This window comes from Xiphophorus couchianus, chromosome 17 (genome assembly GCF_001444195.1).
Source record: "Xiphophorus couchianus chromosome 17, X_couchianus-1.0, whole genome shotgun sequence".
NCBI lineage: Eukaryota > Metazoa > Chordata > Actinopteri > Cyprinodontiformes > Poeciliidae > Xiphophorus > Xiphophorus couchianus.
The window spans coordinates 3,530,873-3,545,463 of NC_040244.1; the positions used below are offsets into that span (position 1 = coordinate 3,530,873).

The 14,591-nt window shown below is 36.2% G+C and overlaps 1 protein-coding gene across 3 annotated transcripts; it reads right to left on the bottom strand.

Moving 5' to 3' along the window:
• Window positions 1-203: 203 nt before the first annotated feature.
• On the bottom strand, window positions 204-14,575 carry tspan11 (tetraspanin 11). 3 transcript variants are annotated; one of them, XR_003598965.1, is made up of 9 exons: window positions 14,427-14,575; window positions 12,470-12,602; window positions 11,171-11,362; window positions 7,334-7,408; window positions 6,309-6,413; window positions 5,740-5,898; window positions 5,033-5,119; window positions 2,993-3,125; window positions 204-1,152 (listed from the first exon to the last, which is right to left on the bottom strand). XR_003598965.1 is itself a non-coding variant. In XM_028044417.1 (9 exons), the coding sequence occupies exons 2-8, from the start codon at window positions 12,554-12,556 to the stop codon at window positions 3,048-3,050; spliced, it is 783 nt and encodes a 260-aa protein (XP_027900218.1). In that variant the 5' UTR covers window positions 12,557-12,602; window positions 14,427-14,575; the 3' UTR covers window positions 204-1,152; window positions 3,001-3,047. The 3 variants fall into 3 exon arrangements, 2 of the variants coding, with proteins under 2 accessions (XP_027900218.1, XP_027900220.1); XM_028044417.1 differs by having other exon boundaries at window positions 3,001-3,125; XM_028044419.1 differs by lacking the exon at window positions 2,993-3,125.
• Window positions 14,576-14,591: the final 16 nt, after the last annotated feature.

Sequence of the window (14,591 nt, forward strand, 5' to 3'; positions counted from 1 at the left end):
ATTTTAAAATATGCAATCATCTGTCAACCAGCAGTGGTGTTAACTTCTTTAAAAAGTTAATGCAAAAAAAATCTTTATTACATTTACTTATAAGCTTCAGAACAATTATATTGGTCAACCAATCAATAGCAACCACATGCCAGAGATACTAGTTCATTAGCAACAATACTCATAAGTTAGTACCCTTAAATAAAATACAACACTGGCAATGATAAATTCTTTTAATCAGATTAAATGATACAATGATTACTACTAGAAACAGTAACAATGAGGAACACATTTCTAATTTAAAATATTCATATCTTCAGTAGAAAGTTTAACGACGACAAAAAGAGATTAAATAAATTTTTTGCTTTAATGTGAAAACATCAATATCGGAATAATTTCAAAATTAACATTTTATAGAAAACGAAACCAGATTACCATCCATGTCTTTTACAAAACTGTGGCTTGTTTTTAATTGAGAGCTGCGTCCACTAGGTGGAGTTCTAAATTCAAAAATGTGTTGGCATTTTGTAAGAAATAACCTGTGGGCAAACTCTGGTAGTGTTGCAACTATGACGAGTTAACTTTGATTAATCATGTAAAATTCAGCATTATAGTTTTGATAGAAACATTTAAACTAACCACCAATAAATATACACTTTACTATGTTGTGTTGTCATATTTCCTTTAAAGCTTCAAGGCACTCGGCACATAATAAACACAATCTTGAAAAAAGGCACATTATGTTCCATCTCTTCATAAACAATGACAAGTGTAGCCAGTGTCTTTTATAAATGCTTGTTTGCTCTCAAAAACTGATGATACTGTACTAAGTAAGGGGGGGAAAAAGACTAATCTTTATTTTTGCATTAGTTACAGAAGGTAATCGTTCATCTCCATTTAAATCATGCATGTAAGCCAAATAAATATATCTTCTTCTTGTAGAAATAAGACTCAACGGCTTAATTAGTTTCTGACAGTGCTGCATGTAAACTTCACTTCACTCACTATTGTCTGATTGTAATCCCAGATCCAGATGTGGAAGTCAGGTGTCGGTAGGCTTTGCCACATTTGCATGTTACCGGTGATTTGTTGGGTCTTGTACGTCTAGTAAGGATCCATCTTAATCCTTCTGTGCAAGCAGCAGGTGAACACCATCCCACAGATCTGAAAACAGCAAGTGTTAAGTCAAATGCTCTCCATGGGACTCTGTGGAAACATTTAAAGCTGTTGACTCAAGAGCAGTGAAGGGTTAAAAGGTGATGGAGTCGGAGGCTATTTGAAAGTATGAAGCTGGTTACTATGGCAATGGGGGGTGGACCAAAGCAGTCATTACCGCAACATCAGCATGTGTCCACAAGCTTGCAAAAACAAACAAAATGAAGCAGGAGGTGGTGGGAAAGTGTGCATATATTCAGACACAAATATCTGTACTTTGATTCCTGTTTCGAAACCTTTAAGAAACTCAAGATATTCTGACTAAACTGCAACTTTAAAAGTTTTAGAAACAAAGTTACAATTGATTGTGAAAATTAATTCATCCTACTCACAAGGTCCTAGTTCACAGATAAGCAGAAAGTGAAAATCAATCCATCAATCTTCTATACTAGTTTCCAGCGGCCATTGGGCAGGCGGGGTACACACTAGACAGGTCAACCAACCATCACAAACACACAGTCATGTTTTTGGACAGCACCAAAGTGACCTGAGAGAATCTACACTTGTAAGAGGAATATGAAACTCTGTGCAGATTCTAGACCAGGATTTCCAGGGGTCTTCTTACTGTAGGACAACAGTGCTACTGAGTGGGACACTGTATGTCCCAAAATCCAAAAAATACTACAGTAAATTAAAGGGCATTTTGGATCATTTCTATTGGAATCCCTGACAAAACAACTCCACAAGATCATCATTGTACCTTTATGATTTTGTGTTAGGTGCACCATAAGAGAGACATATGACATGCATAGCTTGCACTGGCATTCACAGCCACTTGTGTGATTTCATCTGTTTGCTGTGTTCAGGTAGATGTAAATTTGATAGAAAGGCGCATTGAGAGCAGCTGAAAAGCACTAGTCAATAAATTTCATGATGTGTAGAGTTAAACACTGCTTATAAAAAGATCACAAAACTTTCTTCGAGTTATGTCTGCATGCAATTAACTGCGACCATATGCTTCGAAACATATGATAAATCCCAAAACAGAGGGAAGATATGCTACAGTTAGCCTTGTACTGGAGATGTTGCATGAATATATAGCACCACAGGAATCAGATGCATAGATTTTTTTTTTTCTATTTTACATTGAAATTTTACATTTTTATCAAGTCCATAGGATCCCACGCTGATGGTAACAAGGTACTTGACAGCTGCACACTGAGAGGCGAGGCTGTCAGCTATCAGCCTCGTTGCTGCTGATACTTGTGATCTTGGGCGGGTTAAGCACAAGGATAAAGAATTAGATGCAGTGGGAACCGAACCGACAACCCACCACTGAACTCCTACCACTGACGCCACTATCGTCTCATATAAATATGTAAATGCTCATTTGTCCTGTTTTTTTTTTTTTTATATAACTTTGATTTAGAAATTCTATGAAAAAAAAACCCTCCAAATACTTAATAATCTTCAAGTTATTTACTGTAGCTTTCCCCTTTTCTGACAACAAAGGCATTTTAAAACATGGAGCTGTGTGAAAACAGACAAACTACTTCCTATTACCTATGGAAATACACAATAAGCAGCTGGGCAGTTTTGTTTAACTAAGCCATTCACTGGCAACCTTATTTTTTTCATGACTTCCCATTACAATAACATGCATTAGCAGCATATTTTCGTACAAAGCCATGCAGATGCATGCTTTAGACAGCACAAAGACAAAAATATAAAAAAATAAAATCAACAAAACGGATTTCATTCTGTGAACATGCAGACAGCAGATTTTATGTTTGGCACAGAGCATGAAGGCAAACAAGGACAAACATGCAGTCGAATATCCACACAGCACCTTCCAACCTTGTCTATCCATTTGATTAAAAGCACCAAGGAGCTCTAGAGCCAAATTACAATGCACCAAAGTCCTCTTCCTCTTCCTTATAGAGCAGATAGATAAAGCAGGCTGTCAAGAGTGCCCCGGCCAGCTACAGTGAAACCAAACATATAAAACAAAGACATTTGCAACGCATGTAAGTCAGAATAATATAGTACAGTTGCTGGGTTAACAACAAACATATAAAACAAAAAAAAATTATGTTGCCATGTTAAGTAACAGACAAAAAGTTAGAGTGAATGAGAGATGATGTAAGGATGTGCCACGAAGAAAAAAGCAAACATATGGAATGGAAAGGCTTAGATTAATAAACAGCAAAGTTCCCACAGGTCCAACTCAAATATCCATATTTCTAAACTTAAAGCAGGTCTGCAAACAATCTGGACAAATTCCACAAAACATAAAACAATGGCCACTGGTCATTTGGTACCTTCACGGTTATTTAAGTAGCGTTGGTCGTTCATCAGATGACAAATTTCATATTTAAAAAAAAAAAAGGTCAACTGACCCAAACTGACATCACATACAGATATCATACAGTAACATCTTCTTTGGCTCTAGTGTTTATAGATTCTCTCTAAGAGTTTGACAAAAACACAAGTTGTAATGTGGAAAAAGAAGCAAAATAATCCATTATTTAGGCAGTAGAAAATAAAAATCTGCTCACTCTGTGCTGTACGTGGAAAATTATCAAATGAAATATGATTTCAAATTCACCCCAATGCAGAGGATCCCTGAATATAGACTTAGAGGATGGTAGAGCACTTACCATATTATTGTGAATAAAATACATTTGCTTTTTCCAGTGGTACAGTTACATACAAAAAATGACTGATATTGAAGCATACATTTTGATTGTGGGCAAGCTGGATTTTGTTTTCATCATTTGTTTTTGTTGAGCCCCGATTTCATACAGTGATAAATTTAAAGATAAAAAGTTAGCAGTGCTTTTTTCTACACTAATTTTATTTTCTATACTAAAGAATTCTGAAAAAAAACTGATGAATCGATCCCATCGATGCACATAGAATGTTCTTCATAATCAACCTCTTCTTTTTGAGGTCGGCATTATCCATTTTGATGCTTTTGGAATGAAACACTTTTTATAGCAACAGTAAATGGAAAGCTGAATTTTACTCATTTCTGAACAGCACTATCCATCGATAATGCAACATCTTATCTTTTCCCATTTCAAGTCTTCACTGCTTCGGATCCAATTCAAGCCTCTTTTTTTTTTTTTTTTCATTAGCGTTCTGATGCTCAATTAAAACTGAACAGACTGCAGAATGGGCCAGAAATTTCCTTTGAGAGCAAGAAAACGGGCTTGGTGGCCACAAACTAATAAGATGCTGCAGATCAACAGGAAAGCAGTCAACTACCAAAAAACAAACAGAACACTACATAAGTCTTTTTTATGTTCCTACTGACCACCAGCTTGAAAATCACTTTATCTTATAAAAATGAAATACAGCATTACAATTCACCTTAAACATTTTTGTACGCTAGAAAGTAAGTCTGTTGGACAGAGTCCATCAATAAAGCTCAAAGGATAAATTTCTAGTGGAATGATGCAACACCTCTGAGCACTTTTGGATGTTTTTGTTCATGCTCTCATCAGAAGTGTTTTTGCATGCGGTAAACAGAATGGTATGGCAGAATGGAGTATATGCGTCAAACAGCTTCACGGTGTTTAAAAGCATGGGTCCATTTCAGCATGGAACAAATAAAAAGGACTGATGATGAAGCCGAGTCATCAGTGTAAAATGGAAAAACACTAATATATATAAAGGTTTCTGACCTGCCATGTTAGATTTTCAGTAATGGAAAGATTAAAAACCGGTCCACCGGCATTGTGTATTCTCTCTATTCAACAGAGGCCAGAGGCTCATTATTTTATAAAATAAAGTCTGATTAAGGTAGATTTTTTGTTGTTGTTTCCATGGAGAGCAGTATTCTGCTTCTCTAGACAACATTATCACACTGTCATGTTCTACTTACCTGAAGACAGGCCACACCAATTCCCACCGCACCAATAACCAATAGATGGTCTGCAAGGAACTGCTCCAGCTTAGTGATGCAACCACCCTGGAGAGGGTAAAGAAGTCATTTACAAGAGAAGCCAATAAACAGACAGAACACTGTTTGCATTTCTACACAAGTAAATAAAAACTTCTGCAGCAAACAAGAAAACTTCCCACAGGGGAAAAAAAGGGATTTTTCATTATTATTTACTTAATATATTCTCAGCTTGCTGTCATCTAAGCATTGGTCCCCAAGAGAAAGTTAAAAAATGCAATAGTGCAAAAACTATAAAATGTACTGCGTTTTTAATCTAAACCTAAAATATTACAAATGCATGCATCATAAATTGTTTGTGATGACCATTTCATAGTGTTGAAGAAGTCATGTTTATGCCTTAGCAGACAATCTATGTATTGTAAATTATAAAAGGGGGAAAAAAAAGGATTTTGCACTAAAATATAGAAAAAATATTCCTTCCTTTTCTAATAGTTCACAATTATACACTTCTGAATCCCATGAAAATATATTGAAGTTTATAAATGACAATTACAAGGACCACGGATACTTTTGTTACTTGTCTTCTCCATGTGACAACACTAGATAACATGGACTTTGTTTCCAAAGGCTTTTAAGATCAGTTAGGATGGCACTTACCACCTTTCCGTGAGGAGATGAACACTCACCTCCACTTTATAGATGTTTGAGGGATGGTCCCTCCTGCCACAGTCAGGCGTGATGGTTTTACAGCAGCTGTCAGGCACCACCCTGTTCCCCGACTGCTCTGACCTAATGTACACACTCAGCATCCAATCCTGAGAGTTGTTGCTGCCACAGCACTTGAACTGGAGAAACAAAAAAATAAAGCAAGGGGTTGGCTGGTGTCTTATCAACCTAAAGCATGGAAACATGAAAAACTGATTTAGGATAAAAATAAATCTTTTTTCTTTGGTGCAACTCATCTCCCAACATCATAATTTTCTAGGTTTATAATTCCTGTAATTGAAAGCTAATCTTCTGCTTCATTGAGATTACACTGAGTGTGTAATCTCAATGAAGGATTGTTTTGGAACAACTTCTTATGTCAACTATAATGACCACCACAGTATCATGAGTTTTACAATATTTTTAGGCAAAGCTTGAAGTTACATCCATGTAATTAACAACAAGTGTACTTGGTTATGCTTGCTGACAGAGCAAGCAAGTGGAGACATAAACTCAACCACATTGATTAACTTTCAAATATCTATCATACATCTTGTTGCAGTCTGTCCACTGCTGATGTGATTGTGTCCTTCCCTTGCTGAGCATAATTCTCAGTCATTGTCTGGTTGAGGTGCTCCTTCAGTTCATCACTCAGCTATAAAAAAATACAAAGAGAAGAAGAGGCACAAAATGAGAGCAAAGAAGAAGGAGACACTTATTTTAATGAAGGAGAAGTACTGAGTGTACTAGGTGATTTATTCTGAAACATGTTAAGCATACCCAAAACAGCAAAATACTGAATCTTGGGGCAACAAGCACAAAGTTCTTTTTTTTGTTTGTTTATTTGTGTAACTAAAAAATAGGTTTAAGTTGAAATGTACCATTTTCCCTTGGATCTGACTGCAGTCTACTAGTGAAAATTCTGAAAGCCATAATCAGAGATGAAACCTCTCCAATTAAAGAAAAAGAACATTTTGATTTGACAAACAGAAAAATCTTTTCTTCTCGTGTTAATTACATGCCTCAAATCTGAAAACTCTTGGGTTTTTTGAAGAAAACAAAAAAACATCAGTAAAAAATTAGGGCAATTTTCATTGATTTATAGCTTGAAAAATCAAAATTCCCCACAATTTTATCCTAAACCTTTTTGCTGTGGTTACTGTCATGTGTTCATGACTGCTCTCTAACAAAGCTGGAGACCTTTACAGAACAACTTTACATAACCATGACTAAATTACACAGTATGACTCTGGTAAATACTGAAAGCAGCAGGCAGCACCAGGTTTCAATTGTAGATAACAGGAGGCCAAATACAAATGTGTACCTTTCCAAATGCATGTTTTTTTTTTGGGGGGGGGGGGGGGGGATTTGTTGAAAATCATGTGTACTTGTTTTGTCAATTTAAAGTTATAATTTTGCTCGAGATGGTCTGTCGCATAAAATCTTGAATAAATATATTGCTGCTACTGCAGATGAATCTCAACCCCCTGAACTTTTACAAGTGCAGTTATCCCTTTCGTAGTGCATTTCATTTCTGTACATCTTAAAGTTTAATCATGAGCGTTCAGAACTTACCCTCTGGTAGTAAACATAAGCCAGCACGCCAGCCACCAACTCAATCAAGAATATTAACAGCAGGAAGAAGAAATACTGAAAATTAGACAAAAGGACAAGAGGAGAAATTTGATAAATTAGTCCTAGTATTTTAAAGCATTGAGACATTTTAGCGTCACAATCATCCACAGAGTTGTCAATTGAACCAACTTTTCAGCAGCTCAAGCTGCTTCAAATTGTGACGGCTCAATATAAATTTCCATCATCTGTCATTCAGTTGCATGCGTCACTTCTGACACAGATGGCAATGCTGCCGGAAAACAAGACGAGTAGGATACAGTCTGACAGCCTGTGGAATCTGATTTCTTTGGAGAATCTCTAAATGGGTCCTGCATGAATCCAACTGCAAATCTAATTTTTTTTTTCTTTTTAATCAAAATCAAAGTATTCAAAAAATGACTGTGATCTTGGTCACTAAAAGAACAAAAACATTCATACTGCTTGAAATGTCAAATTAAATCTATTTTTTAAAAATCTGAACTTGTGAACAAACAAACAAAAGACATCACATAGAAAGAAACTGTGCCAAACAAGTTACTGTCTATGTATGCCTAATGAGCAAGATAAAAACGGAACTTTTCTTGGCTCACATAATAAGAACACATTTATTTGTGAAATGGGTCCTGCACAAAACACAAGCACACAGAACTAATTAGACCAAGCTGTCAGAGCGGGACAAAATGGTGTAACCGCAGCTCTGCTGATACCTCTCCAAAGCCCATTATAGAGACAGATGTTAGCACAGTGGCCAACAAAGTAACGCCAAACTACTGGTAGTAAACATCTGCAGGGATGCAACGGGAACTACTGGAGAATAATATGGCCATTTTACCTAACTGTTCTCGTTTAGAATCAACTTGGCAAAATCAGGTAAATTCCACTTTACACTTTAGTGGGATGCAAACGTCAACGAATATCAACAGTCTACAGCTTCAATAGAGAATGTTTGGTGTGGTTTTGTCCAGCCAGATGACATCTGTGCTTCTTTGTGAACTTATACTGGTTAACTGGTGGACTTGGGCTCATTAGCCTGTCTGTTTAGGGAAAGTGAGTGAGTGATGCAGTGATTCAGAAGGAAACGTCACTTTATGGAACAAGCATTATCCAGACCAAGCGGTTCTTATAGGGACTTGGTTCAAACTGGTAGCTGAAGATTATGAAAAATCTCTTTCATGTGTGTTATGGTTGCCAAATTTCTTTAAAAACACATTTAGTATTTTGCAGCTACGCCTCAGGTGATTTGCATCAGCCTTACAGAATACAAGACCCTTAAAGGAGAAAATTAATTAAAAAAAATATGAAGATAAAAATACAAAAAACAAAAATTACAAAGCAAAATTGTATACACAAGAAAATAGCTTTGTTACATGATGAGACAGGCATGCGTGTGGGTAGTTTTTTTCTAAGAGGAGTGATGTTTATCTTAGTTAATTAATTCTTGAAAAATAAGCAATAACAAAAACACTATATATAGCATGTTAGCAGGTTGTGACACACTACAGAAACATCTATGAAGATTAACAAATATGAGATCAGCCAAATTGACTTTATTAGCAATAAGTTAAGAAAAGCAAGAAGCTAAAATTCCTACTATGTGACGCATCATTGTGAAAACTACAGATAATTTATTTGACTGACATACTCTTCCAGCCACAGCAAAAACCAAGCTGTTCAGATGTTGTTCTATATACTGACTGATTTCTACTCTGCAGTGTAACAAACCTTGCCAAAAGAAGAGATGGAAGTCACAGATATAAAAAAAAAGTAAGCCGTCAGGTAAGGAGGGGCCAATATGTTTTCATACCACTGTGAACTGTAAATACTTAATTATCTTGCCTGTAGAAAGTGGTACTTTGTTGCTGCAATGTTATCATTAATGGTGTCATACAGAAACCACAGTTTCTCTGGGTTACAAAAGAAATACGTAATTTTCTGTGAGAACAGAAAGAGCAAACGCTCCATCCAAGCATTATTCATTCCCAATTACAATCTATAAACAGTGAATGGAGGCTGCTGGTGTTAAAGCAAAAATACACAGCATATTCCTATAACCCTCTATGCATCTAACTTGTATCTCCTGCAAGCACCTTGCTCTCTCATATTCCTGCATCCATCAACAGTTGATAGGCAGTCCTATAAATAGACCTGCAGCAGAGAACATTCACCTCCCACCTGCTTCTGTCCCTGTGGGCCCCTTCCTTGTAAAATAATGAGGACACTGAGAGCCTCGTCAGAGTCATTTGTTACCACCTTGTGACAGACCTTTAAAACAAGGTTGGCACAGAAGAGATCCATTTTTGTGCTCCTGCTCAGGTGTGATGTACCTGTGCAGAAGCAGCACAAATTGATGTACAAGAGAGTGATGATTTGGGTTGGAGGTGTTCAAAGGGTAACTTAGGACCATTCAACTGGAGCATCAGAGGCAAATATCAATTACTAATGTCCACCTTCTTCCTCAATAACAAGTGGTAGAGTAGATACACTCCCCATCAGCATAAGAATAATAATTTGGGTTTTAAAATCTCTTAAATCTTTATTCATCTTTCGGATTGGAATAATTTCACAAAAACTTCAAAGATTTTAATTTCAAACTGGATGTACTAGTTTAACATCACTGTAGATTTTCTCAAAGCCACACTGGGTCAATAAGGTCAAAATGGTGACACGTTATTGATGATTTTTGGAAAATCGAACAGGAGGCTAACATTAGACGTCTGGAAAGGCCCTGCCCTCAATCATGTTGGAAATATATCAAATATGCTCAAAATACTTTTAACTCCATTTAAGTAAACTAATCAATATCCATGAATATACTGCCAAATCAGAAAATTAAACATCCAGCAGAAGGTTTTTAATGGCTACAATAAGTGTGCAGTGTTCTGCCTCTTGGTAAGAGAGATTTATTCAGATATCGGTTGGAGTGTAAATATACATTTTTCAATTTTTCCAATTTTTAGCAGCCTTACATTAGAGAAAATCTGCATTAAGGACATGGTTCTACAATTTATTAAACTTATTGGTGGCACTATTTCAAATTAACAATGCAGATTCTATAGTAGAATTTGCTTCAATATAACTGAAATACCAAGTTTACTAATGACATTCGTCTTTAACACTACCCATAAACTAAAACACACATTTCCCTTAAGAATTGTTTTACATTATGGCTAAAAGTAAAAGACAAAAAAAATTAATCTTCTGGGGCAGCGCTATATTGTTACATACATTTCAAGGGTGCAAATACAATACGTTTTAGCACAAGCATAAACAAATGCAAATCAAGTTCACAAGTTACAATCTGTTCTCAAGCTGCTAAAAATGCTTAATATGGTGGTCCATGTAGCAACAATATCATTAAATTTTAAAGTCAAATTCCTCCATTAAAGTCCCACAATGAATATAGAATTCCTGCTGATTGTGAGTTTATGTAAAACTCTGAACTGTACATATATTTCCTATTTCTTATTATTCCATATGCATACAAGATAAATGTTGAGCTAATTATTCCAGAAAGCAAACCCTCTTCTTTCCCTTCCTCTCATTCAAGTTTATGTCATCCCACATTTTGTCTTACCTTTAGATGATAGATTAGATAGATAGATTTAGCTAGGAAATAAAATAAATGTAAATTTTTTTTTTTTTTTAAGTGACGCAAGTGTAATGTATTACATTATTAAGCAAGTTAGAAGCCACACAACGCAGACACACGAAAAACTAACTGATCCCCTCATATCATTGTGACTAGAAGGAAAGATTTGAACAGGAACTCTCATGAATGTCTTGTAACTCGTGTCTCACCGTGGAAAGGCAGCTTCTCTGTTCCCGGATAACAGCACAGCAGCCCAAGAAGCCAGTAACAACCACTAGGCTGCCAGCCAGGATCAAGATATACGCTGAAACAGCAAAAGTGCTGGAGGCCAATAGACTAAGGTAGTCACTCTTCTCCACCAGGGTCCACACTCCTACAGCCAAGACTGCAGCTCCACCCACCTGCAAGTGCAAAAAACCCCCCAAAAAAACAATGTAATCAGTGTTTCAAAAATATGTTGCAAATAACTGTGTAAAAAAAAGACCAGCATGATATAACAGCACTTTTGTAGAAAAGGAAGAGTGCCATTAGATGAGTCAGAGGACGGTGGAAAAGTACAAAACGGGTCATAAATTAGGGCAGAGGGGAGAAAAGAGAGAGGAAACCTGAGGAGAAACATAGAAAAGTGGCACAAAAAAAAAAAAAACACCCACAGGAGCACTGAGACTTGGGAGAGTAAGAAAAGGGCATAATGACTACTTCCTTCCAAACAATACTGAGTGACTGACCCAGGGAGGTTCTAGATCTGTTTTTCACATCTCAGGAGGTTCACAGGCTGACAAATAGGAAATGCCTTAGAAAGCATTTTACCGTCATCCTCCCTTCCTTTTTAAGTCTACAGCAAGATCTTCTTATTCACAGAAAGATATCGCAAGTTAAAGAGACATTACTATGATAAGGAACCCAGTCAGAAATAGCTTCATATCAAGAAAAAAATATATTAACATTTTCACTGACTACAAAAATCTGTCAAATCTTTTAAATGCTGTAAAAAAACGATCTTTTTTCTTTTCTTAAAGAAATCTGAAAAGCGCAGCACGCTTTTGTATTCATACCCCGCCTTATCATCTAAAGAAAAATAACTTTAGATGATAAAGTTATTTTTAAAAGCTGCCGATTGTTAGCAATGCAAAGACTGATTATTATTATTATTATAGTCAATTATCTTTGCAAAACAGCTCAAGCTCATACTGCAATGGCTTTCTTCTTGCTACTTTCCCCTAGGTCAGGTCTGAGTGTTGCACAACTGTCCTGTTGGCAGATTTTTCTCAACTGAAAACCATGCGTCCTTTTCCTTCTACCTCACAATGATGCTCCAGTTCATGGTAATCTTTCATTTACATGCAAACCCCAAATAATCTAAATAATAACCTCACTTTAGGCTGACAATATGTACACTTTTCAAAACTCTGTGTGGCTGTTCTGGAGCTGTACAACCTGTTCTGTTATAGAAAACGCAGCAGAAAGAAAGTGGCACAATTAAATATTTCCTACTGAAAGCCACTTACCCAAAAAAGAAAGTTAAACAGAAAGAGCAGGTACTTGAGGCAAACTGTCAACCAGTCTTCCTCGTCATCTTTATAAGCCATTGACATCTTCTTAGCTGTAGGTCGCTCCAGAGAACACAGACTTTATTTTTTCCTGTAAAAGAAAAGGAAAACAAACAATGGATGGAAAAATTAGACATTTTGAAGTGTGGTTTTATAAATGGTTACATATTGCAACTTGCTGCAGTAGATCAGTTTGTGGTTTCTTCTGCACAAACATTTGAATTTGCATTTCAATGCTGATTTATGAGGTATTGTTTACATAATCTTTAGCACATTTGACATGTTAACATGTTTTGTGTTGAGAAACACAAAAGAACAGCTTTGATTTGCTTTCCTCTTTCTTACAGTATTCCCATATCAGAAGGTATCTGATGCATTTATGAGAAACCCAAGGATAAAAAAATAAAATAAGAAATTGCAAAATCATCTCTTCTTAAGTCACAACATACGTCCCTTCATTATTCACAGCACGAAACAAGCCGTATCCTTTTAAATGATTAATAGAGAAGAGTGTGTGGTCTTGTGTCTGTAAATAAAATGTCAGGGAGTGGAAAGCACTTAGATCCATTAAACTGATCTATAGTGTTTCCTTCAAATCGACAGCAGGGGGGGGAAAAAAAAGAAAAGATAAGAAAAACATTGTAAGTTCAATAAGCCATCTAACAAATTCTAAAACAAGGTCTGGATCAGTCAATGGAAACTTCAAAATAGAAGGTGTTCATACACTTATTTTTTTTTACTTATAATCTTTATTATATTGTGCTTCCACCACAAATTTCAATGCAGTTTAATGAAAAAACAAGAGTGCACCTTTGTGCATCCATGACATAAATCTAAAGAAATTACAATGGTTGTGGTAATAATGCAAGTGGAAATCTTCAAAAACCGATTATCTGACCCATAAGTATTTTTATACAAATACCTTTTACCAAGTTACAGTTAGGGGAATATAATTAGTAATACTAGATAAAAGGTTAGCATGGTGGCCCTTTGGCAAGGAAGGTCCTGGGTTTGAATCTCAGTCCGCCTGCATGGAGTTTGCATGTGTGGGTTTTCTCCAGGTGTTCAGGCTTCTATAGTCCAAAAGCATGACTGTTAGGTCAATTAGTTATTCCAAATTGTCATTAAGTATTAAGCATGAGTGCGTGTGTTTATGGTCGTTATGCATCTCTTTGTCGTGTTATCTTCTGACCGATTTATTAACTTGAGTAACTTTTGTAGTCATTTAAAAAGTTACAATTTTGGTTACTTTTCAACAAAAAAAATTATATTGTATCGTTATTTCTCTTCAAAGTTACAAAATGCATTTGTTGTTTAAGAATTTCAATGTTTACCTTCATAACAAAGACATGTTGTTTTTTTTTTTTACCTTTTACATTTTATTAGTTTGAATTTTTCTCATGATTATTTTTGTGCATTCTTGACCCTTTGGTTTAAGCACTTTGTGTTACATTTGACTTTATACAAAGTGCTCTATAAATCAAGTCAGACTGATTAAATAAAAAATAATCTAATAAGTTATAGTATCATATCCTAAACATTTATTCTTTTTAAGCAAAAAGCTTTTATCACAAGGCCTCCCAGTCAGTGCTCTGTTCAAGTCTTCTGCATACAAGCGCTTCGAACCTATTTTTCTACGAAAGAAAAAGCCTTGCCCCCTCACGTTTTAGAACTTTGACCACCCCTGTTGTGTCTATCGCCGTCATAAAAGGCGGAAACATTAAGAAAATATCCATTTTGTTTTACGGCACACGACAAACTTTCTTAGGCACTTCCTCGGACACGGGACATACGCAGTCGAGCATCCTGGAAAAAACACACCTGCGTTGGTGATACGCAGGATAAAGTTTAACAACATTACCACACACTGCTCGAAAAACAAACGTCACATTCTCACAACATGGACAATACTCACAGTTTTAGCGCTGGAAGAAGGGCTTCGGGTTCCTGCTGTTCCCTCCGGAGCTTAGAGGACACCGCTGCAGCGGTGGGCGTTTTGTCCGGTCAAGTTTGTTGCTTTCACGGTAATCCAATGTTTGCTGTAGTGGTGCGTTCGAGTGCAGCTCGAATTTTTAAATAC

Excerpts from the sequence above, each read along its gene's own strand:
- tspan11 (XM_028044417.1), bottom strand. The coding sequence starts at position 12,556 with ATGTCAATGGCTTATAAAGATGACGAGGAAGACTGGTTGACAGTTTGC. Across the intron at positions 7,409-11,170 it reads AGAGAAGCTGCCTTTCCACG|TATTTCTTCTTCCTGCTGTT; the intron begins GTGAGACACGAG and ends TCTAATTTTCAG. Across the intron at positions 6,414-7,333 it reads CTTATGTTTACTACCAGAGG|CTGAGTGATGAACTGAAGGA; the intron begins GTAAGTTCTGAA and ends ATTTTTTTATAG.